Here is a 23,932-nt window from a genome sequence, read left to right as displayed (position 1 = left end):
CCACAAATGAGTGAGATCATGTGGTATTTTTCTTTCATTGACTGGTTTACTTCACTCAGCATAATGTTCTCCAATTCCATCCAGGTTGCTGCAAATGGTAAGAATTCCTTCTTTTTTGTGGCAGCATAGTATTCCATTGTGTAGATGTACCATAGTTTTCTGATCCAGTCATCTGCTGATGGGCACCTAGGCTGTTTCCAGATCTTAGCTATTGTAAATTGTGCTGCTATGAACATAGGGGTGAATATGTCCTTTCTTATTGGTGTTTCCAGTTTCTTAGGATATATTCCAAGGAGTGGGATTACTGGGTCAAATGGGAGTTCCATTTTCAGTTTTTTGAGGAAACTCCATACTGTTCTCCACAGTGGCTGCACCAGTCTGCATTCCCACCAGCAGTGCATGAGGGTTCCTTTTTCTCCGCATCCTCGCCAACACTTGTCGTTTGTTGATTTATTGATGATAGCCATTCTTACAGGTGTGAGATGGTACCGCATTGTTGTTTTGATTTGCATCTCTCGGATAATTAGTGACATTGAGCATGTTTTCATGTGTCTCTTGGCCTTCCTTCTGTCTTCTTTGGAAAAGATTCTATTTAGGTCCATTGGCCATTTTTTTATTGGATCATTTATCTTTCTTTTATTAAGTTGTATAAGCTGCCTGTAGATGTTGAAGATTAAACCTTTACCAGTGATACCATTTGCAAATATGTTCTCCCATACAGTGGGCTTTCTTGTTGTTTTGTTGATAGTTTCTTTTGCTGTAAAAAAGCTTTTTATTTTGATGTAGTCCCATTTGTTTATTTTCTCTTTAGCTTCCATTGCCCTAGGGGCAGAATCAGTGAAGAATTTCTTTTGGCATATATCTGAGATTTTGCTGCCTGTGGATTCCTCTAGTATTTTTATGGTTTCCTGTCTTATGTTTATGTCCTGTATCCATTTTCAGTTTATTTTTGTGTATGGTGTAAGTTGGTGATATAGCTTCATTTTTTGCATGTATCTGTCCAATTTTCCCAACACCATTTATTGAAGAGACTGTCTTTATTCCATTGTATTTTCATGCCTCCTTTGTCAAATATTAATTGAGCTCAGTGGTTTGGGCCAATATCTGGATTCTCTATTCTGATCCATTGATCGATATGTCTGTTCTTGTGCCAGTACCAGGCTGTTTTGAGAATAGTGGCTTTGTAATACAGCTTGATATCTGGTATTGAGATCCCTCCTACTTTATTCTTCTTTCTCAGGATTGCTGTGGCTATTTGGGGTCTTTTTTTATTCCAGATGAATTTTTGGAGAGTTCTTTCAAAGTCTGTGAAATAGGCCATTGCTATTTTAATGTGGAGTGCATTGAATCTATAGATTGCTTTGGGTAGTATGGACATTTTAATGATGTTGATTCTACCAATCCATGAACATGGTCTGTTCTTCCATCTGTTTATGTCTTCCTCTATCTCTTTTTTCAGTGTCCTGTAGTTTTCCGCGTATAGGTCTTTTACCTCCTTAGTTATGTTTATTCCTAAGTATCTTAATTTTTTTGGTGTGGTGGTAAATGGGATTGCCTTTTTAGTCTCTCTTTTTGTAATTTCACTATTGGTGTATAGAAATGCCATAGATTTCTTGGCATTGATTTTGTATCCTGCTACATTGCCGAATTCATTTATTAAGTCTATTCATTTTTTGACGGAGTCTTTCAGATTTTTTATGTACAATATCATGTCGTCTGCAAATAAAGACAGATTTACTTGTTCTTTTCCAATTTGGATGCCTTTTATTTCTTCTTCTTGTCTAATTGCAATGGCTAATTCTTCCAGTACTATGTCAAACAGGAGTGGTGAGAGTGGGCATCCCTGTCTTGTTCCAGTTCTTAGGGGAAATGTTATATTTTTTGTCCATTGAGTATGATGTTTGCTGTGGGTTTATCATATATAGCTTTTATTATGTTGAGGTATGAGCCTTCTACTCCCACCTTGTTGAAAGTTTTTATTAAAAAAGGGTGTTGGATTTTGTCTTATGCTTTTTCTGCATCAATTGATATGACTATATGATTTTTATCTCTCAATTTGTTTATGTGATGTATCACGTTTATTGATTTGCGGATATTGTACCATCTTTGCATTCCTGGGATAAATCCTACTGGGTCATGGTATATGATCTTTCTGATGTACTGCTGGTTCTGAACTGCTAGACTTTTGTTGAGTATTTTGGCATCTATGTTCATGAGGGATATTGGTCTGTAATTCTCTTTCATTGTGTTGTCTTTATCTGGTTTTGGTATTAGGGTGATGCTGACTTCATAGAAGAAACTTGGAAGTGTTCCTTCCTCTTGAATTTTTTGGAATAGCCTCAGGAGGAGGTTTTAGTTCTTCCTTGAATGTTTGGTAAAACTCTCCTGTGAAGCCGTCTGGCCCCGGACTTTTGTTTGCTGGAAGCTTTTTGATGACTGCTTCAATTTCTTCCATAGTTACTGGCCTATTGAGCTGTTTAGATTCTTCCTGATTTATTTTTGGAAGGTTATATTTTTCTAGGAATATGTCCATTTCCTCCTTGTTGTCCAGTTTGTTGGAATAGAGTTGTTCTTAGTATTTTGTAATAATCCTTTGTATCTCAGCAGGGTCTGTTGTTATTTCATCTCTTTCATATCTGATTTTTTTTATTTGGGTCCTCTCTCTTTGCTTGTTGGTGAGCCTGGCTAGAGGTTCATTAATTTGCTTATCCTTTTAAAGAACCAGCTCTTGGTTTTGTTGATCTCTTGTATTGTTTCTTTGGTCACTATGTCATTTATCTCCGCTCTGATCTTTGTTTTTTCCTTCCTTCTGCTTACACTGGGCTTTTCTTGGAGCTCTTTTTCTAGCTCTTTGAGTTGTAGGGTTAGGTAATTTATTATCATTGTTTCTTGTTTTTTGCAATAGGCTTGTAGAGCTATGAACTTCCCTCTCAAGACTGCTTTTGCTGTGTCCCATAGATTTTGGATTGTTGTGTTTTCATTATCATTTGTTGCCATGATGTTTTTTATTTCTTCCTTGATCTCTCTGGTGACCCAATCCTTGTTTAATAGCATGCTGTTTAGTCTCCATGTGTTTGATTTCTTTGGATTGTATTTATTGTAGTTGATTTCCAGTTTTATGCCACTGTGATCTGAGAAGATGCTTGATATAATTTCTATCTTCTTGAATTTGAAGAGACTTTGCCTGTGACCCAGCATATGGTCTATCTTTGAAAATGACCCATGTGCACTTGAGAAGACTGTATATTCTGTGGCTTTCGGATGAAATGTTCTGAAGATGTCAATTAATTCCTTCTGGTTTAGTGAGTCATTTAGGATTGATGTTTCTTTGCTGATTTTTTGTTTAAAGGATTTGTCCAATGATGATAATGGGTATTAAAGTCTCCTACTATGCTTGTGTTGCTATTAATCTCTCCCTTGATATCCTCCAGGAGTTTTTTTTTTTTTTTTTTTTTTTATGCATTTGGGTGCTGCTATATTGGGTGTGTATATGTTCACCAGAATTATTTCTTCTTGTTGGATTTCTCCCTTTAGTATTATGAAGTGGCCTTCCTTATCTCTTGTTATGGCATTTACTTTGAGGTCTATTTTGTCAGAGATAAGTATTGCTACCCCAGGTTTTTTTTTTTTTTTTTCATTTCCATTTGCCTGAAAGATATTTTTTCCATCCCCTCACTTTTAATCTGTGTGAGTCTCTTGTTCTGGGGTGGGTCTCTTGTAGTCAGCATATATATAGGTCATTATTTTTTATCCATTCAGCCACTTGATGTCTTTTGATTGGAACATTTAGTCCATTTACATTTACAGTTATTACTGAAAGGAATTTGTTTGTAGTCATATCTATTTTTGTGTCTGTATTCCTTCTTATCTGTTTATTTCTTATTTTTACAGTATTCCCTTTACAGTATTTCTTGCATTGCTGGCTTGGAGGTGATAAACTCCCTGAGCCTTTTTTTGTCTTCGAAGCACCTGATATCCCCTTCAATTTTGATTGATAGCCTTGCTGGATATAGTATTCTTGGATTCAGTCCTTTGCTTTGCAACACTTTGTATACTTCCTTCCATTCTCTTCTAGCTTGTTGTGTTTCTGTTGAGTAATCATTTGACAATCTGATGGGTGCTCCTTTGTAGGTAACTCTCTGTCTCTCTCTTGCCGCCTTTAAGATTCTCTCTTCATCATTTATATTTGCCATTGAAATTATGACATGTCTTGGTGTGGGTCTTTTGGGGTTGATCCTGCTTGGGACTCTCTGTACTTGCGTAACTTTTATCTTTCCCATATCTGGGAAGTTTTCTGTCATTATTTCTTCAAATAGATTTTCTAATCCCTGCTCTTCCTGTCCTTCTGGCAGCCCTATTATATGCATGTTACATCATTTCATGTTGTCCCGAAGCTCCCTTAGGCTTTCCTCCTGCTTTTTAATTTCTTTCTCCAATTTCTGTTCAGATTAAGCTTGTTTCTGTACCTGATCTTCTAACTCACTAATTCAGTCCTCTGCTTCTTTTAGTCTACTGTTGAAACTTTCCATGTTTTTTTTTTTTATTGTAACTATATCACTTTTCATTTCTTCCTGATTCTTGCATAAGTTGTTGATTTTCTCATCCATCCAATGTATAAATTCCACGACCATTACTCTGACCTCTTTTTCGGTCATGTTGCAAGCTTCAGTTTCACTAATTTCCTTTCTTGGCGACTCCTCATTTTCTTACCTCTGTGAGTTATTTCTTCTCCCCATTCTGACTATCACCAGAAAGTTCAAGCTTCAGTTTGCGTGTACCTGGGCCAAGTGCTGTGGGGCCTTTGCTCCACCCGAGATTCACTGAAGTGCTCTGACACTAGGACGTGTGGTTGCCTTTGGTTAGTGGGAACCAGGCTTGCCCAGGGTCAATGTCCCCGGTGTTCTGTGTGGTCTCGTGTGCACACTTAGAATCAGGGACCCTGTTTGCACCACACTGTTGGTGTGTGCCGAAAATGAGATCCTTAGCATGTGCCTGGAGTCAGAGTTTCCCTGTGTCTGCACCAAGAATCGAGTGTCAGAGTCTCTGTTGCCTTGTGCGGTTTCTCATTGAGAATCAGGGTCCCTGTGTGTGCATGCACCAACAATTGTAGTCACTGGCTCTTAGCGTGAATGTGCTGTGAGTCAGGGATCCCAGGCAGCTGTGTCCAGCGTGCCAAATTCCCTGAAGTGGAGCTGTGTCCTCTGTGTGCTCTCTCTACTGAGTCAAACTGGCTAGGGCTTCACACACTCTCAAATTCCTGAAGGGGAGCTGCCTCCGTGCACTCTACCAGATTCCTCGAAGTGGGGTGGAGGGCGGAGGGCAGAGTCTGTCCTGCATGCCAAGTTTCCCAAAGGGGAGCCCCTCTGTGAGCACTGTAAGATTCCCCGAAGGGGAGCTGTGTTCCACAAGTCAAATTCCCCCAAATTCCCAGAAGGGGAGCCCTCTGTGCACGCTGTCAGATTTTCCCGAAGGGGAGTTGTGTCTGTCCCAGGAGCCAAATTCCCTAAAGTGGAGTGCATCCTGGCGAGGGTGCTCTGCAGCTTGGGCGAGGGGCGGGTCTATCAGTTACTATGGCACTATCCGTGAGCCTGCAGGGAGGTGGATAGGCTCATTGGCTCACAGAAATCTGCTGCTGGGAAGTCTGGATTCTTGTTGTCTGTTGGTCTGAAGCTGTGATAGCAGTTCTCTGTCCCCAGTGGCTGCAGGGTCCTGGTTTGTGTCTGAAGCCAGGATCCTAGTCTCAAGCAGCTCTGTTTCTCAAGATGGCGTGGTCTCCTCGTCTGCACCAGCCTCCGAGAAGTGTCCGCTTTGTGCGCGGGGCTCTGCTGTCTAGGACTGCCTGGTTAGGCAGCCCCTTGGGAGACATGCAGAATCTAACTGACCCTAGCTCATACACACACACACACACACACCACACGTCTACACTCTCCTCTATGGGTTCCTCACTGACACTCTCTCTCTCCCTACCTTCCTTCCAGTCGCCATCTTTTCGATTCTCAGCTGATTTCTCTCAATTAGATTTTTAATAGTTATTGAATAGGTAGTTAGGTATACAACTTCGGAGTTTAGGCAGGAAGTTTAGGTTAGATATATACATGTGTGAGTTATCAAACAATAAATGATTTAAAAAAAACCTTGAGATGGAGATGGAATGAAATAATCTAAACCATCAACAAAATGAAAGAACAACCTCACTGAATGGGAGAACATATTCGCCAATGATACATTTGATGAGGGGTTAATATCCAAAGTTTATAACGAACTTACAAACCTCAACACCAAAAAACAAAACAATACAATTTAAAAATGGGAACAGGTCCTGAATAGACACTTCTACAAAGAGGATATACAGGTGGCCAATAGACATATGATAAGATGATCAATATCCATAATTATTAGAGAAATGCAAATTAAAACCACAATGATATATCACTTTACACCTGCCAGAATGGCTATCTATATATATAAAAGCCTAATATGCTAATTGTCCCTCTGACTTTTCAACTGGTCACTATGATGTGCACTGACCACCAGGGGGCAGACGCTCCAACTGGTAGGTTAGTTTGCTGCTGGGGTCCAGCCGATGGGGACTGGGTGAGATGGGCCGGACATGGCCTGGAGCCCTCCTACGGTCCCTCCCCAGTCCCTATCGTGCACCAGTGGGTTCCCTTAGCCTGGCCTGTGCCTTCTGGAATCCGGGACCCCTCAGGGGATGTCAGAGAGCTGTTTCAGCCCAATCCATACAGGCCAGGCCAAGGGACCCCACTAGTGCATGAATCCATGCACCGGGCCTTTAGTCATGAATAAATCAATAAACAACAAGTGTTGGCTAGGATGTGTGGAAAAGGAAAACCGTGTGCACTGTTGGTGGGAATGCATATTGTTATAGCCACCGTGGAAAGCAGTATGGAGTTAAGTTGACAAACTGTCTCATGAACTGTGACTCAACTTCTGGGAATATAATCAAAGAAACCTGAAACAATGATTTGAAATTATGTTCATTGTAGCATTATTTACAATAGCCAAGATTTAGAAGAAACCCAAGTGTCCATCAGTAGATGAGTGGATAAAAGAGTTGTGGTACATTTATACAATGGAATACTACTTGGCCATAAAAAGAAGAAATCTTACTCTTTGCAAGAGCATGGATGGACCTGGAGATTATTATGCTATGTGAAATAAGCCAGTCAGAGAAAAACAAGTACCGTGTGATTTCACTCGTATGTGGAATCTAATGAACAAAATAAACTAACAAACAAAATATAAACAAACTCATACATAGAGAACAGACTGACAGCTGTCAGAAGAGAAGGGGTTTGGGGGACTGGTGGAAAAAGTGAAGAGACTGAATAAAGAAAACAAACAAACAAACAAACTCAGACACAGACATAAGTATGGTGATTACCAGAGAGAAAGGGGGGTGGTGGGAGGTAGAAGAGGGTAAAGAGGGGATAAATAGTGATGGACAGATACTTTACTTTAGGGTGGTGGTGAACACACAACACAATATATAGATTATGTATTATAGAATTATACACTGAGACATATAATTTTATTAACCAATATCATCCCAGTAAATTCAATATAAAATAAAGTAAATGAGAATAGGGGGCCTAAATCCTAGGGAACTCTAGTATTTAGAGATCAGGAAGATGATAATTAATAGTATTCAGGGGTATTCATGATTTAGACACGTTTCCTTGCAGAAGCCATTAGACATGGCAGTTTTACAGTATGCCTTGGTTTCTAATGTCAGATTATTAAAAATTTTAAGGTTTTCTAGTGATGGCCTTACTTATTAAAGAGAAATGGATTCACTTTATAACTTAAAATACACCTATTTCTATTTCCACTGACTGAATGAAAGGAGCACCATTATTTTTCCTCATAGCAAGCTTTTAATTATAACATTGTACATCTTTCATGCATAGTTTTAATGTTTGTCTTTCTCTGCATACTCACAGACTTGGGGATCTCTTATTCAGAGCTCTATTCTCCAGTGTTTGACACAATGCTTGCTACATGAACCTTAATAATAGAAGAGCACTTTCTTCATTCATTAACCAGAATGGGTTCTGAGTTTCTATTAGTTGCTAGACATTTCCTAAGTTGTGCTGAGTATACAAAAGTGTATCAGACCCTGGCTTAGAGGAACTCTCAGGCTAAAATAAAACTGAAATGGACAGGAACAAAATGATTCTTGCTACAAGGTATCTACATATGATCAATGTCTTCCCTTCATGTAGGTGGATTAAGTGGTTGCCAATTGCATAGGGGAACTTATCCAAATTCTGTATAAAATTGGACCCTGTTTGAACATGGTATATTTCACACCATGTCGTTATAATTTTAATCTCAAAGTAACTCTACAACTTAGATACTATCACCCTTATTTTGCAGATGAGTAAACAAAGGTTCAGGATGTCTAATCAGACAAGTTAGTCCTACTGAACCAGGTAGCTGAATCAGTGGCTGACCTAGGATCTCATCAATCAGGGCCTCCTGATTACACTTTCCATATTAAACTCCTTTATACTTAAATGTTCTATTATTTTAAGATGGAACCAATTCCAACAGAGTAAGAAATGGTATTAGAAAGATAAAAGCATTATTTCAGAATAATGACATTTCCCTACTTCTAGAGCTTCAGGTCAAAGTCAAGTATTAGAGCTGGCTGGAAAATAAAAATTCCATCTTGGCAAGGAGGTACAAATAGTGATCTTACTGATTGAATTTGTTCTATTGCTTTATAGCCTAGACAAGAACACTGATTGAGAACATTTGTTTGGTTACACTGACAAACCCTTTGTCAGATGCACACATACAGAACCTATTTAGACTTTTGTAGTAATCAAGAGTTGCGGCAGGGTAAGAGCCAATCTCAGAAACTGCTCCAGCTGCTGGGGTTGTTGTTTCTATGTCTGCTTTCATCTCATTTATCTATAAATTTACAGTTTATTTTCTTTGATTATTAATACAATTTCCACCCCATCTGGAATCAACTGTAGAGAGGGATGTCCATAAATACCAAATTGTTTAAAAATATATGCACCTGCTAAAGCCCTCTTAACATTAGATCATATCATTAAATATAGTGGATAATCATCTTTATAACAATTATAAAAGTATTATATGATGCTATTCATTATTTTTATTTATATTTTAGTCAGGGAATAAAGAGTGACTTCGTTTCCCATCCAATAATAAAGTTCCTAGAATTTCATAACTTGGTGAAATATATATTTAATTTTTAATGACAATTCCTATTACATTTTAAGTAACATTTATAACCAGGGTACATTTTATCTTACTGGATTTAACATATAATAATATTTCATTTCATTTATCCACTTTATAATCATATAGATCATAGTCATTTAATGTTAATATCTACAGCAAGAGAGAGAGATTTTTCCTTAAAAAGATAGAATGTTTACTAGAAGTTTATACTAAATGATAACATAAGACCAGGAAACAAATCTAACTTCAATAGTTATTTTGTAGGTAAATAAACCATAGTAATAATTGTGAAACCACATACCCTTTTTACGCAGCAGAACGCTGGCATGTTTCCGTCCATTTCGGTTTTCCACATGGCAGGTATAATTTGCCAGGTCAGCCTCCACCACTGAATCAAAGATGAGTGCCAACTCAACTTCTTTTTCTCCAAGATGCTCTTTGAGTAGCCTGAAATAAAGACAATATTATTGGATAAGTTGGTTTGATTTGGGAAGAGAGCACCTATAAGAAGACTGCAAATGCTTACAAAGCTTACACAGGTTATCCAATGGGCATAGAGAGTCCTGACTGGGTATATCGTGGAACATTTAACAAGAAAACACAAAAAGTGTCTCTTGATGTGAAGATCAGATGCGGAAGGAAAGAAGTGAGGAATTCCACTTGGCATAAAGAAATACTAACATGCTACTAGGCTTTGATAAATGAAGACACCATGATTTTGTGTGGCAAAAAAAAGAAGAATCATTGGGTTTTGTATTCTAAGCTGAGCTTATAAAAACAAATTGGCCCTGGTCAAAGTGGCTCAGTTGGTTTGGCGTCGTCAGTTTATCTGGGGGTTGTTGATTAGATGTGCCTGTCATGGCACATGTCTGGGTTGTGAGCCTGATCCATGGTGGGGAAGGAGGGGTGCAGGAGGCAGCTGATTGATGTAACTCTCGGGTATGGATGCGTCTTTCTCTCTCTCCCTTCCTCTCTCTCTAAAAATCAATAAAATAATTTAAAAAAACGCAACACACACACAAATTGGGTTTTTGCACTACGGCATGAAGGAAAAAATTCTGTAGGAGTGTATGGTTTGTGTTGGACATTAGAGTTTTGACAACAGGGGCTGAGGGGAGAAAGAAAGGAGCCTTGAAAATAGTTGCATTATAATAAGTAAACTGAGGATGTTAGTGGCATTCTATCACCAAATGTCATTGAGAAGCCTGTTCTGTAATTTTCTCCTGCCTTTTTGTTCAATGCGGGCACGTGCCCTATACCCTATCTCCACAGTGGTGCTAGCCCCCAACCAGGGCCCTGCTTTCTTCAGATACTGCTCTCCCTTTGCCTTTCTCTTTCCCTCCCTCACAGGAGAAACACTGTCTCATGTTATATTTTCTCATAGTCCTGCTTTTTGCTTTCTCAAGTGACGTTGAAAAAGCCTTGAATGACCAGGAACAGGTGTTTTTCTCAGAAGAGCTGAGTTTCAATGAACCTTTCCTGAGGAGTGTGCCCCTGTTTCTTTAGAAAAGTATTTTCTACACAAAAACCAGCTGACTACTGAGTAAAGTGAAAGTGGGTACTCTGCCACCTTTTTTTTCTGTCTCATGCTGCTTTTGACTAAAGAAAGCAAAATGTGAGTTTATTTAATGGTGTCAATCCTGCTGTTAATTTCTGAGGCGAAATTCTTAAATACATATATTTTCAAAAGGTAAAATTTGGGAATGGAAGTAATTCTCTTTTCTGTTTTGGACACCTGCTAATGAATGCAGGCAAGAATCCTCTCATTTATTCGCATTTAGCATAAAGTTGGAAAAGACAACTGTGCTCAGAGAAAACTGGTTTCTAAGTTCAAACTTTCCATTTACAAACTCAAGCTGAATCTTTACAAAATCATTGATTTAGTGGCATCTTAATTTTACTCATTTCTATTTATTTATTTATTTATTTTAATTTTATTGTTTAAGGTATTACAAATGGAAGTACATACGTCTCTCTTTTTTCATTTTCCCCACTGACCTCCTCCCGGCCTCCCCTACTTGCTGGCACTTGCCCTCGACCTCCCGCCCCCAGTGTCTTGAGTATGTTGATTGTGCTTATATGCATGCATACAAGTCCTTCCGTTGATCTCTTACCAACCCCGCAACCCTCCACTACCTTCTCGCTGTAGTTTCACAGTCTGTTCAATGCTTCTTTGCCTCTGTCTATTATGTTCAACAGTTTGTAATGTCCTTTATTATCCATAAATGAGTGAGATCATGTGATATTTATCTTTCACCGACTGGCTTATTTTGCTTAGCATAATGCTCTCCAGATCCATCCATGCTGTTGCAAATGGTAAGAATTCATTCTTTTTTTTACAGCAGCATAGTATTCCATAGTATTCCATTGTGTAGATTGTACCACAGTTTTCTAATCCATTCATCTGCTGATGGGCATTTAGGCTGTTTCCCAAATCTTAGCTATTGTAAATTGTACTGCTATAAACATAGGTGTGCTTATATCCTTTCTAATTGGTGTTACTGTTTTCTTGGGGTATATTCCTAGAAGTGGTACTACTGGGTCAAATGGGAGTTCCATTTTTAGATTTTTTGAGGAAACTCCCATACTGTTCTCCCACAGTGGCTGCACCAGTCTGCATTCACACCAGTAGTGAAGAAGAGTTCCTTTTTCTCCTCATCCTCTCAAGTACTTGTCATTTGTTGATTTGTTGATGATAGCTGTTCTGACAGGTGTCAGATGGTACCTTATTGTTGTTTTGATTTGCATCTCTCTAGTGATCAGTGACTTTGAGCATGTTTTCATATGTCTCTTGGCTTTCTGAATGTCCTCTTTTAAAAAGTGTCTATTTAGGTCCTTTGCCCATTTTTTTTATTGGATTGTTAATCTCCCTTTTGTTAAGTTGTATGAGTTCCTTGTAAATGTTGGAGATCAAACCCTTATCGGAGATAACATTGGCAAATATGTTCTCCCATGCAGTGGGCTCTCTTGTTGTTTTGTTGATGGTTTCTTTTGCTGTGCAGAAGCCTTTTATTTTTATGTAGTCCCATTTGTTTATTTTCTCTTTAGTTCCCATTGCCCTAGGAGCTGTATGGGTAAAGACGTTGCTATGACAAATGTCTGCTATTTTGTTGCCTATGGCTTCTTCTAAGATATTTATGGTTTCCCATCTTATGTTTAAGTTCTTTATCTATTTTGAGTTTATTTTTGTGTATGGTGTAAGTTGGTGGTTTAGTTTAATTTTTTTTTGCAAGTATCTGTCCAGTTTTCCCAACACCATTTACTGAAGAGACTGTCTTGTCTCCATTGTATGTTCTTGCCTCCTTTGTCAAATATTAATTGAGCATACTGGTTTGTGTCGATCTCTGGATTCTCTGTTCTGTTCCACTGGTCTATATATCTGTTCTTGTGCCAGTACCAGGAAGTTTTGAGAACATTGGTTTTGCAGTGTAGCTTGATATCTGGTATTGTGATCCTTCTAAAATTGTTCTTCTTAAGATTGCTACAGCTATTTGGGGTCTTTTTTATAACCAGATGAATTTTTTGAGAATTTGTTCTCAGTCTTTGAAGTATGCTATTGGTATTTTAATGGGGATTACGTTGAATTTATAGATTGCTTTGGGTATTATGGACATTTTAATGATGTTGATTCTACCAATCCATGAACATGGTATATTCTTCCATTTGTTCATGTCTTCCTCTATCTCTTTATTTAGCATCCTGAAATTTTCTGAGTATAGCTTTTTTATCTCCTTGGTTAAGTTTATTCATATATATCTTAGTTTTTTGTTGCAATATTAAATGGGATTGCATTTTACATTTCTCTTTCTGGGAATTCATTATTGGTGTATAGAAAAGCCATAGACTTCTGTGTGTTAGTTTTGTATCCTGCTACATTGCTGAATTCATTTATTAAGTCTAGTAGCTTTTTTGATGGAGTCTTTAGAGTTTTCTATGTATAGTATCATGTCATCTGCGAATAAGGACAGTTTTACTTCTTTTCCAATTTGAATGCCTTTTATTTCGTCTTCTTGTCTGATCACAATGGCTAGTACTCTGAGTACTGTGTCAAAGAGGAGTGGTGAGAGTGGGCATCCCTGTCTTGTTCCTGTTCTTAGGGGAAATGGTTTTACTTTTTGCCCATTGAGTATGATGTTGGCTGTGGGTTTGTCATATATGGTTTTTATTATGTTGAGGTATGAGCCTTCCATTCTCACCTTGCTGAGACTTTTTATCAAGAAAGGGTGTTGGATTTTGTCAAATGTTTTTTCTGCATCAATGGATATGAATATAGGGTTTTTATCCCTCAGTTTGTTTATGTGGTGTATCACATTTATTGATTTGCAGATATTGTACCATCCTTGCATCCCCGGGATAAATCTGACTTGGTCATGGTGTGTGATCTTTCTAATGTAATGCTGGATTTGATTTGCTATAATTTTGTTGAGGATTTTTGTGTCTATGTTCATGAGGGATATTGGCCTATAATTATATTTCTTTGTATTATCTATATCTGGTTTTGGGATTAGGGCAATGCTGGCTTCATAGAAAGAGCTTGGAAGTACTCCTTCCTCTTGAATTTTTTGGAATAGTCTGAGGAAGATAGGTTTTATTTCCTTTTTGAATGTTTGATAAAACTCCCCTGTGAAGCCTTCTGGTCCAAGGCTTTTGCTTGTTGGAAGTTTTGTTGTTGTTGTTGTTGTTGTTGTTTTTATTACTGCTTCAATTTCCTCCATAGTTATCGGCCTATTCAGATTTTTTATTCTTCCTGGTTGAGTTTTGGAAGGTATTTTTTAGGAATATGTCCATTTCTTCTAGGTTGACCAGTTTGTTGGAGTAGAGTTGCTCATAGTATTTTTTTTTATGATACTTCGTATTTCTGTGGGGTCTGTTGTTATTTCATGTTCTTCATTTCTGATTTTGTTTATTTGAGTCCTCTCTCTTTGCTTCTTGGTGAGCCTGGCTAGAGGTTCATCAATCTTATTTATCCTTTCAAAGAACCAGCTATTGGTTTCATTGATCTTTTGTATTTTTTTTTTTTTGGTCTGTATGTCATTTATTTCTGCTCCGATCTTTATTATTTCCTTCCTTCTGGTCACTGTGGGCTTTTCTGGTCGCTCTCTTCCTAATTCTTCAAATTGCAGAGTTAGATGGTTTATTACCAGTCATTTTTTGTTTTTTTGAGTTAGGTCTGTAATGCTATGAACTTCCCTCTCAGGACTGCTTTCACTGTGTCCTAAAGATTTTGGATTATTGTGCTTTCATTGTCATTTGTTTCCAGGATGTGTTTTATTTCTTCTTTGATCTCTTTGGTAACCCAATCCTTGTTTAATAGTGTGCTATTCAGCCTCCAAGTGTTTTAATTTTTGTGATTTTTTTTACTGTATTTGATTTCTAATTTATGCCATTGTAATCTGAGAAGATGCTTGATATGATTTCAATTCTCTTGAATTTAGAGAGACTTTGCCTGTGTCCCAGTATGTGGTCTATCTTTGAAAATATGCCATGTATGCTTGAGAAGAATGTTCTAAAGATGCCAATTACGTCCATCTGATCTCATGAGCCCTTTAAAATTGATGTTTCTTTGCTAATTTTTTTGTCTAGAGTATTTATCCAGTAATGTTAATTGGGTATTAAAGTCTCCTACTATGATTGTGTTGCTGTCAATCTCTCCCCTAATATCTTCCAGAAGTTGTTTTATATATTTGGGTGCTCCTGCATTGGGTGCATAAATGTTTACCAGAGTTATATCCTCTTGTTGTATCAATTCCTTTAGAATTATGAAGTGGCCTTTATTGTCTCTTGTTATAGTCTTCACTTTGAGATCTATCTTATCAGATATAAGTATTGTTACCTCAGCTTTTTTTTTTTTTTTCATTTCCATTCGCCTGATAGAAATTTTTCCATCCTTAAATTTTCAGTCTTGTGAGTCCCTTGTTCTGAGGTGGGTCTCCTGTAGACAGCATATATATGAGTTATGTTTTCTTATCCATTCACTCACTCTATGTCTTCTGATTGGAACATTTAATCCATTTACGTTTAATGTTATTGACAGGTACTTGTTTGTATGCATTTCTGTACTTTATGCCTGTGTTCCTTCCTCCATTTCTATTTCTTCTTTTTACAGCTTTCCCTTTAGCATTTCTTGCATTGCTGGCTTGGTAGTAAAAAACTCCCTTAGCCTTTTTTTTTTTTTTTTTTTTTTCTGCAAATCTCATTTCCCCTTCAATTTTGATTGATAGTCTTGCTGGATAGAGTTTTCTTGGGTTCAGTCCTTTGCTTTGCATCACTTTGTATACCTCCCTTCTAGCTTGATGTGTTTCTGTTGAGAAATCATTTGATAATCTGATGGGGCATCCTTTGTAGGTAACTCTCTGTCTCTCTCATCCTGCCTTTAAAATTTTCTCTTTGTTGTTAACATTTGCCATTATAATTATGAAATGTCTTGGTGTGGGTCTTTTGGGATTCATCTTGCTTGGGACTCTGTAGTTGTGTAACTTTTTTCTTCCCCATATCCAGGAAGTTATCTGTCATTATTTCTTTAAAAAAGATTTTCTAATCCTTGCTGCTCTTCTTGTCCTTCTGGCAGTCCTATTATACGTATGTTACTTTGTTTTGCATTGTCCCAAAGTTCCCTTAGGCTCTCCTCCTGCTTTTTATTTTTTTTCTCCAGTTGCTTTTTAGATTGAGCTTGTTTCTCTACCTTATCTTCTAACTCATTAATTCTGTCCTCTGCTTCTTCTAGTCTACTATTCAAACCTTCCATGGTGTTTTTTATTGTAATTATATCACTTTTGATTTCTTCCTGATTTTTGCATAGGTTGTTGATTTTCTTATCCATCTGGTGTATGAACTGTAAGACCATTACTCTGAATTCTTTTTCGGTCATGTTGCATGCTTCTGCTTCACTAATTTATTTTCTTGGCGACTCCTCATTTTCTTTACTCTGGGGATTGTGTCGTCTCCCCATTCTGACTGTAACCAGAAGGTTCAAACATCGAGTTGCATGGGCCTGGGCTGTGTGAGGTGGGAGCTTCACGCCACCAGTGTCATTGAAGAGCTCCAACACCAAGACGTGGGGCTGCTGTGGGTTGGTGGGAGCCACACTCGCCCAGGATCAGAGTCACTTGTGCTCAGTGTGGCCTCATGTGCGCACCTAGGATCAGGGACCCCCGCCTGTGCCACGCTGAAACAGAGACCCTGCTGGCATGTGCTGAAAATCAGAGTCCCCTAGCGCATTCCAGGAGTCAGAGTTCCCCTGTGACCATACTAAGAATCGAGTGTCAGATTCTCTGTTGCTTGGTGCGGCCTCGCTGAGAGAATCAGAGTCCCTGTGTGTGCATGCGCCAAGAATTGGAGTCACTGGCTCTTAGTGTGAATGCACTGGGAATCAGGGATCCCAGGTGCACGAGATGAGACACAGAGTCAAGTCACTGATGTTCAGTGCTGCCTCTAGCCTGGAGAATAAGGGTCCTGTTCAGTTTGGAGGACTAGTTGCATAGTAGCACTGTGTTGGCAGGAGGTCCACTCCTGTGCTGTGGAAAACAAACTTCTGTGTGCACTTGCCCAGAATCGAAGTCAGGTGGCACTCCTGCCCTGCATGGGCGTGGGGTTTGGTCACCTCATTGTGTTGCAGGGAACATATTCCCAATGTCCTTACACTCCCAGGCTCAAATTCCTGTAGCTGTGCTATGGCCTGTGCAAGGGGCGGGTCTAGCAGTTCCTATGGCACTGCTGTGGGGAGGGGGATGGGCTCTGTGACTCACACAAATCTGCGGCCGGGATGTCTGGATTCTTGGTGTCTGTGGGTCTGCAGCTGTGGTCGCAGGTCTCTGTCCCCAGTGGCTTCAGGATTCCAGTTTGTGTCTAAGACCAGACTTGGTGGTGCTGAGGCCAGGATCCTAGTCTCAAGCACATCTGGTTTTCAAGATGGCATGGTCTCTGTGCCTGCACTGGCCGCCCCCGGAGTGTCGCTGGTGGCAGCAAGGCTCCGCCGTGTAAGACAGCCAGGTTTGGCAGCACCTTGGAAGACCTGCAGGATCTAGCTGTCCCTAGCTCATACACACACACACACACACACACACACACACACACACACACCCCACAAGTCCACACACTCCTCTATCGCTCCCTCATTCTCTCACACTCTCTCCATACCTACCTTCCTGCAGGTCACCATCTTCAGAATCCAATTTTACTCATCTTTAAGCTGGGAAAATACCTACCATACTTACCTTAACTTTATTTTAAAATGCGTTAAGGTGACTTAAAAGTCCAGAGCACTATGCACATGCAAAGGAACGTTACCTTTTAAAATTTTTATGTATTGATGAGAGAGAGAGAGAGAGAGAGAGAGAGAGAGAGAGAGAGAGAGAGAGAGAGAGAGATCAACTTGTTGTTCCACCTATTTATACATTCATGGTTGATTCTTGAATGTGCCCTGACTGGGCATAGTACTGGCAACATGGGCATATCAGGATGACTCTCCAAAAAGCTGAGCTACCCAGCCAGAGCTTGCAAAAGAATGTTATTAAACATCAACATTTCATTATCCAAAGGTAGATTGCTTACATTTTGGCTCCTCCAGAAATATTTTTATTTACATTTATTGATACTTAAATTTGGCTTGGATTAATCTCTTTTGGATCTCTTTTGAGGGAAGAAAGGTCTTAAACTTGGTTAGTAGAAGATAGTTCCTAGAATATGAAAGTCTCCCATATGAAATCTGAAATCCAGATTATATTACAAGTAGACATACTTTTAAAATTAATCCTGTTTCTGTTCCCTTCCAATAATATACATATCTAAGAGTTGATGATACTGGCATTTGTAAGTTAAGTAAGTCTTCTCCTGCCCTTTACATTTTTGTGCCATCACTGAACAAGACAAGTACTAGAATTTTCTTTACCACATTTTACTGGTAGTTTTTCCATTATTATTATTTCTCTTCCTGATTAAATTAGTTTTCCCCTCTCTCTCCTCTCCCAACATATAACTAACCAAGGAAAAAAGTAATTTACTGTATTCACAGACTATATTGAATTTTACTCTCTCCATTTTCTCCCTGCTATGGGTAAAATATCACTACACTCAATTCTTTTAGTTCTGTGTAACCTGTTATGGAAGAATCCCCTTTAGTGTAGAAGCTATGTAAGCACTCTGAATTAAGTTTGATTTAAAGCTTCGTTTATAGGGCAGTCACAACCTCTGCTAGGCATGAAGCAGAAAGCTGATCCTGTGTCTCCAGACCAGTCCCTTGTCTCTTCATTTCTAATATGGTTTCCAAAATAAGCTCTTTACAGGCCGCAGAGAGAATCTGGAGAGAGGATTTGAAAAATGATCCTCTATCTGTCTATTAATATAAATGAGGTGTCTTAATTACCAGCTCATGAAAATCTAGGGGTGACTTGCTTTTGGGGAATAAAAGAGCAAGTTAGTGTTTATGTCTATAAATCAATCTGCAGGACAGTCACAATTTCTGAGCAAATATTGATATATAACAAAATATCAATGAGTCTTTGTCAATCCCCTAATAAGTGCCTAGCTCTAGGCTACATGTTTGGTGTGAGAGAACTATAAACATTAAAAGACTAGGTTAAAAAATATAGACAAAATGAGGTAAAACAGGGTGGTATAGTCATGCTTGCAATGAATTTCAAAGAAGGGAAATATTGTTATTGACTAAATTGTCCATGAAAGACACAAGAAGAGTTTGCATAGACAAAAGGAAGACAGTAGAGTGTTTTTCAGGAGGGAACATAGAAGTATGTCGTTGCAGAATGTGTGAAAGAGACACACTGAAGACACTGGTTTTGGAATGAAGGATACAAATTAGGGCATCTGGGATATACATCAAATAACTATAGAAATATGTCATACCAAGGATTAACAGTGAAGGAAAGTTATATGAAAAAGTGAACACTGTCAAATTAAAAAAAAAATCAGGTGACAGAAATCACTACCTCAAAATGTTGATTTAGTTTAATTTTAAGTAATACTTGAAAAAGTTTGGAAGTTGTCACTCTCAAATTTTCAACAAGTAAAAAACCTGAACAAAATGAAAATCAACAACTCTTCTTAGATCCACCAGAGAGTTTAGGTCACAGGACAAACTACTAACCCCAAAACTTGAGACAGAAGCAAATACTGACAATAACAGTGTAGTGGAGCAGAAACATAGTATCAGTAGCCAGTAGCAAGTAGAACATTTAAACTGTAATCAAGAGTCAATATAGACCTACTGTGGACTAATTTAAGAATTAAAACCCCCATAGGAGTTAATTTTAAAGGTGCCCCACACTTTTGTGAATTTTGCTTCAGGCTCTCGGGATAAAGAGCAGAGAAATATTCCCTTATGCTTCTGCAATGGGAAGGGGAAAAGCATCTGTCTTTAAATAAGCCCAAAGTAGTCTGTTATTAACAAAGGTCTGCCCTTAAATCAGCACTGTTTTATTTTTGTGGTGTGTTTAACTAAAGGATATTTTGTATTTACATTCTGTATTGACAGGCCAAATTTGTGTCAATTCTTTTTTTAGACTAATGGTCATTTTTAAAGAAGAATTAACTATTAATGTAGTTACTTTGTGGCATATAATCTTATTGCCTTATAATACATTTTTAATATTTGATCATTTTTAGTTGACTAGTACAGGGTGATTGATTTGAAAAATATCTATTTTGTCGTAATTTTAAAATAGAAGTATCTTTATTATTTTAATTAAACGTATTTCTATAATAACTGCTATAACCTCCCAGAAATGGGAAGAGTGTTGATAAAGAAATAACAATTAGTACAATGGGCAATACAAAATGAAACTCTTAAAAAACAAACAAACAAACAAAACAAGCTCTGCCCTTAAGGGAAACTCTTTTACCTGAACCTGAGAGACGTGGGTTCTTGGAAATCTAGCCTACCCAATGTAAGGGAAATAACCAATTCCAGCCTCCTCAAGCTTTCCTGTCTCACCTAAGAAGGGGAGGAAAGCTAAGAAGCACTTGTGAAGGTCACAGCCCAGAGGCACAAACTCATTAACAGACTGAGATTTGAGAATCCAAGACGGTTGATAGGACAGCAGTGAGGAGGAGAGTGTGAGTAAGGGAGGGAGTGAAATGGTAGTGCGTGGATGTGTGGGGCATGTGTATGTTTGAGTAAGGGACAGTTATATTCCACAGGACTGTTGGGGACTAACGGACCAGGCTCCCCTAACCTGGCGGCCTCTACTACTGCTGCAATCTCTCCCAGGGTTGCTGGCTCTGCCACAGAGACTGCGCCATCTTGAAGGGGAGAGCAGCTGTGACTGGGGGCCCAGCCTCATCTCCACCTGGGGAGACCTCGGACACCACCCAGGACCCTAAAGCCACACAGGGCTGCTGGCAGTGGGGACTCTAGATCTAAGCCCACAGCCATGGAAGACTGTGCCCAGAAAGGCAGTCCGAAGTTCTTCACCAGCCACACAGTGCCAGGGGGAGAGAGACGCACAGCATTGCAGATGCTCTGTGTTGTAGTTTCCTTGCTTTTACTAAACCCAGTGCATATTTCAATTATAAACACTCACTGAGACTGAAGGGGAAGGTGGTTTTGTGGAAGCTGGGGAGCAAAATAGGGAGAGGTGACCAGGAAGCCAGCTCTGGAACAGTCCGTCTCTCCAATCTTGAACAGCCATTTTTCTGTTCTCTCTTACCAATTTTTCCTTTTCTCAATATAATTTCTGTGCTGTGTTCTCTCCTCTAATTCTCTTTTCTTTGGTGGTCACATTTATTTGGGTTTATCAGTGCCGTGAATACATTCATGTTTTGTTCCCTCTGTGTCATGTCTTGTCGAGTTGTATTTTGTACCTTTTGGTCAATGTGGTAGAGAGTGAGCCACATAACCAGACACCCTGAGAGGAGAAAAAATGGGGAGACAATGAAACAGCCCCTAGAAAATAAAATAAATGAAATGGAGGTAAATAATTTGTCAGAGAAAGAATTCAGAGCAATGGTAATGAGGAAGCTGAAAAGGATGGAAGACAAATTCAAAAACATTAGTAAGAATCAAGAGGAAATGAAGAACAAATAAGAAATGAAGAATGACATAGTTGCAATAAAGAACACAATAGAAAGGATCAAGAGTAGAGTAGAAGAAGCTGAGGACTGCATCAGCTAGCTAGAAATCAAGGTAGGAAGAAACACCCAAGCAGAGCTGCAACTGAAAAATATAAAATAAAAAGGAGACCAGAGTGAGCAGAAGGAAGGTTATAATAAAGATCAGAGCAGAAATGAATGACAAAAAGACAAAGAAAGAAAGAAAGAAAGAAAGAAAGAAAGAAAGAAAGAAAGAAAGAAAGAAAGAAAGAAAACAATACAAAAGATCAATGAAAACAAGAGCTGGTTCTTTGAAAGGATAAACAAGACTGATGAACCTCTACCTAGGCTCACAAAGAAGCAAAGAGAGAGGACCCAAATAAACAAAATCAGAAATGAAAGAGGTGAAAAAACAACAGACCCCACAGAAATACAAAGGATTGTTAAAAAATACTATGGACAACTGTATTCTAACAAACTAGACAACCTGGAGGAAATGGACATATTCCTAGAAAAATACAACCTTCTAAAACGCAATCAGGAAGGTTATAAAAATCTCAATAGGTCAATACTATGGAAGAAATTGAATCAGTCATCAAAAAGCTTCCAGCAAACAAATGCCCAGGACCAGTAGGCTTCAGAAGGGAGTTTTACCAAACATTCAAGGAAGAACTAAAACTATCCTCTTCAGACTATTCCAAAAAAGTAAAGAGGAAGGATCAGTTCCAAGCTCATTCTATAAAGCCAGCATCAACCTAATACCAAAACCAGATAAAGACAACACAATGAAAGAGAATTACAGGCCAATATCCCTTATGAACATAGACGCCAAAATCCTCAACAAAATTCTAGCAAATCAGATCCAGCAGTACATCAGAAAGATCATACACCATAACCAAGTAGGATTTATCCTGGGGATGCAAGAATGGTACAATATCCACAAATCAATAATCATGATACATCACATAAACAAATTGGGAAATAAAAATCACATAGTCATATCACTTGATGCAGAAAAGCATTTGACAAAATCCAGCACCTTTTCTTGTTAAAAACTCTCAGCAAGGTAGGAATAGAAGGATCATACCTCCATATAATAAAAGCCACATGTGACAAACCCACAGCCAACATCATACTCAATGGGCAAAAACTAAAACTATTTGCCCTAAGAACAGGAACAAGACAGGGATGCGCACTCTCAACACTCCTGTTTGACATAGTACTGGAAGTATTAGCCATTGTGATCAGACAAGAAGAAGAAATAAAAGGCATCCAAATTGGAAAAGAAGAAGTAAAACTGTCCTATTCGCAGATGACATGATACTGAACATAGAAAAGCCTAAGACTCCATCGAAAAATTTTAGACTTAATAAATGAATTCGGCAATGTAGCAGGATACAAAATTAACACACAGGAATCTATGGCATTTCTATACACCGATAATGAACTTACAGAAAGAGAGACTAAAAAAGCAATCCCATTTACCATCGCACCAAAAAAATTAAGATACCTAGGAATAAACTTAACTAATGAGGTAAAAGACCTATACATGGAAAACTACAAGACACTGAAAAAAGGGATAGAAGAAGACATAAACAGATGGAAGAACATACCGTGTTCATGGATTGGTAGAATCAACATCATCAAATGTCCATACTACCCAAAGCAATCTATAGATTCAATGCACTCCCATTAAAATATCAACAGCATATTTCACAGACATCGAACGAACTTTCCAAAAATTCATCTGGAATAAAACAAAAACAAAAAACCCAAATAGCTGCAGCAATCCTGAGAAAGAAAAAAAAGTATGTGGGATCTCAATACCAGATTTCAAGCTGTATTACAAAGCTGCTGTTTTGAAAACAGCCTGGTACTGGCACAAGAAAAGACATATAGATCAGTGCAATAGAATAGAGAACCCAGAAATCGACCCAAACCTCTATGCTCAATTAATATTCGACAGAGGAGGCATGAACATACAATGGAGTCAAGACAGTCTCTTCAATAAATGGTGTTGGGAAAATTTGACAGATACATGCAAAAACAGAAACTAGACCACCAACTTACACCATACACAAAAATAAACTCAATGGATAAAGGACTTAAACATAAGACAGGAAACCATAAAAATACTAGAGGAATCCCCTGGGAGTGAAATCTCAGACATATGCCGAGGCAATTTCTTCACTGATACTGTTCCTAGGGCAATGGAAACTAAAGAGAAAATAAACAAATGGGACTACATAAAACTAAAAAGCTTTTTCACAGAAAAAGAAACCATCAACAAAACAACAAGAGAGCACACTGCATGGGAGAACATATTTGCCAATGTTATCACCGGTAAAGGTTTAATCTCCAACATTTACAGAGAACTCATACAACTTAACAAAAGGAAGATAAACAACCAAATCAAAAAAAACGGGCAAAGGACATAAGTAGATACTTTTTGAAAGAAGACAGAAGGAAGTCCAAGACATATATGAAAACATGCTCAAAGTCACTAATCACCTGATAGATACAAATCAAAACCAGAATGCGGTACCATCTCACACCTGTCAGAATGGCTATCCTCAACAAAATAACAAAGGACAGGTGCTGGAGAATATGCGGAGAAAAAGGAATCCTTGTGTATTGCTGGGGGGAATGC

At 38.4% G+C, this 23,932-nt stretch overlaps 1 protein-coding gene across 1 annotated transcript in view; it reads right to left on the bottom strand.

Annotated features, from left to right (window-relative positions):
- IL1RAPL2 (interleukin 1 receptor accessory protein like 2) overlaps positions 1–23,932 on the bottom strand; it is a 749,108-nt gene that overhangs the window by 42,269 nt on the left and 682,907 nt on the right. The window contains exon 6 of the mRNA XM_054719207.1: positions 9,542–9,687. Coding sequence (XP_054575182.1) covers positions 9,542–9,687 — 146 coding nt within the window. The remainder of the gene's footprint in view (positions 1–9,541; positions 9,688–23,932) is intronic.

The sequence above is a fragment of the Eptesicus fuscus genome, chromosome 1 (genome assembly GCF_027574615.1).
Source record: "Eptesicus fuscus isolate TK198812 chromosome 1, DD_ASM_mEF_20220401, whole genome shotgun sequence".
Taxonomy (NCBI): domain Eukaryota; kingdom Metazoa; phylum Chordata; class Mammalia; order Chiroptera; family Vespertilionidae; genus Eptesicus; species Eptesicus fuscus.
The sequence above is the reverse complement of the archived record's forward strand: the minus strand, read 5'-3'. Positions and strand labels throughout refer to the sequence as shown.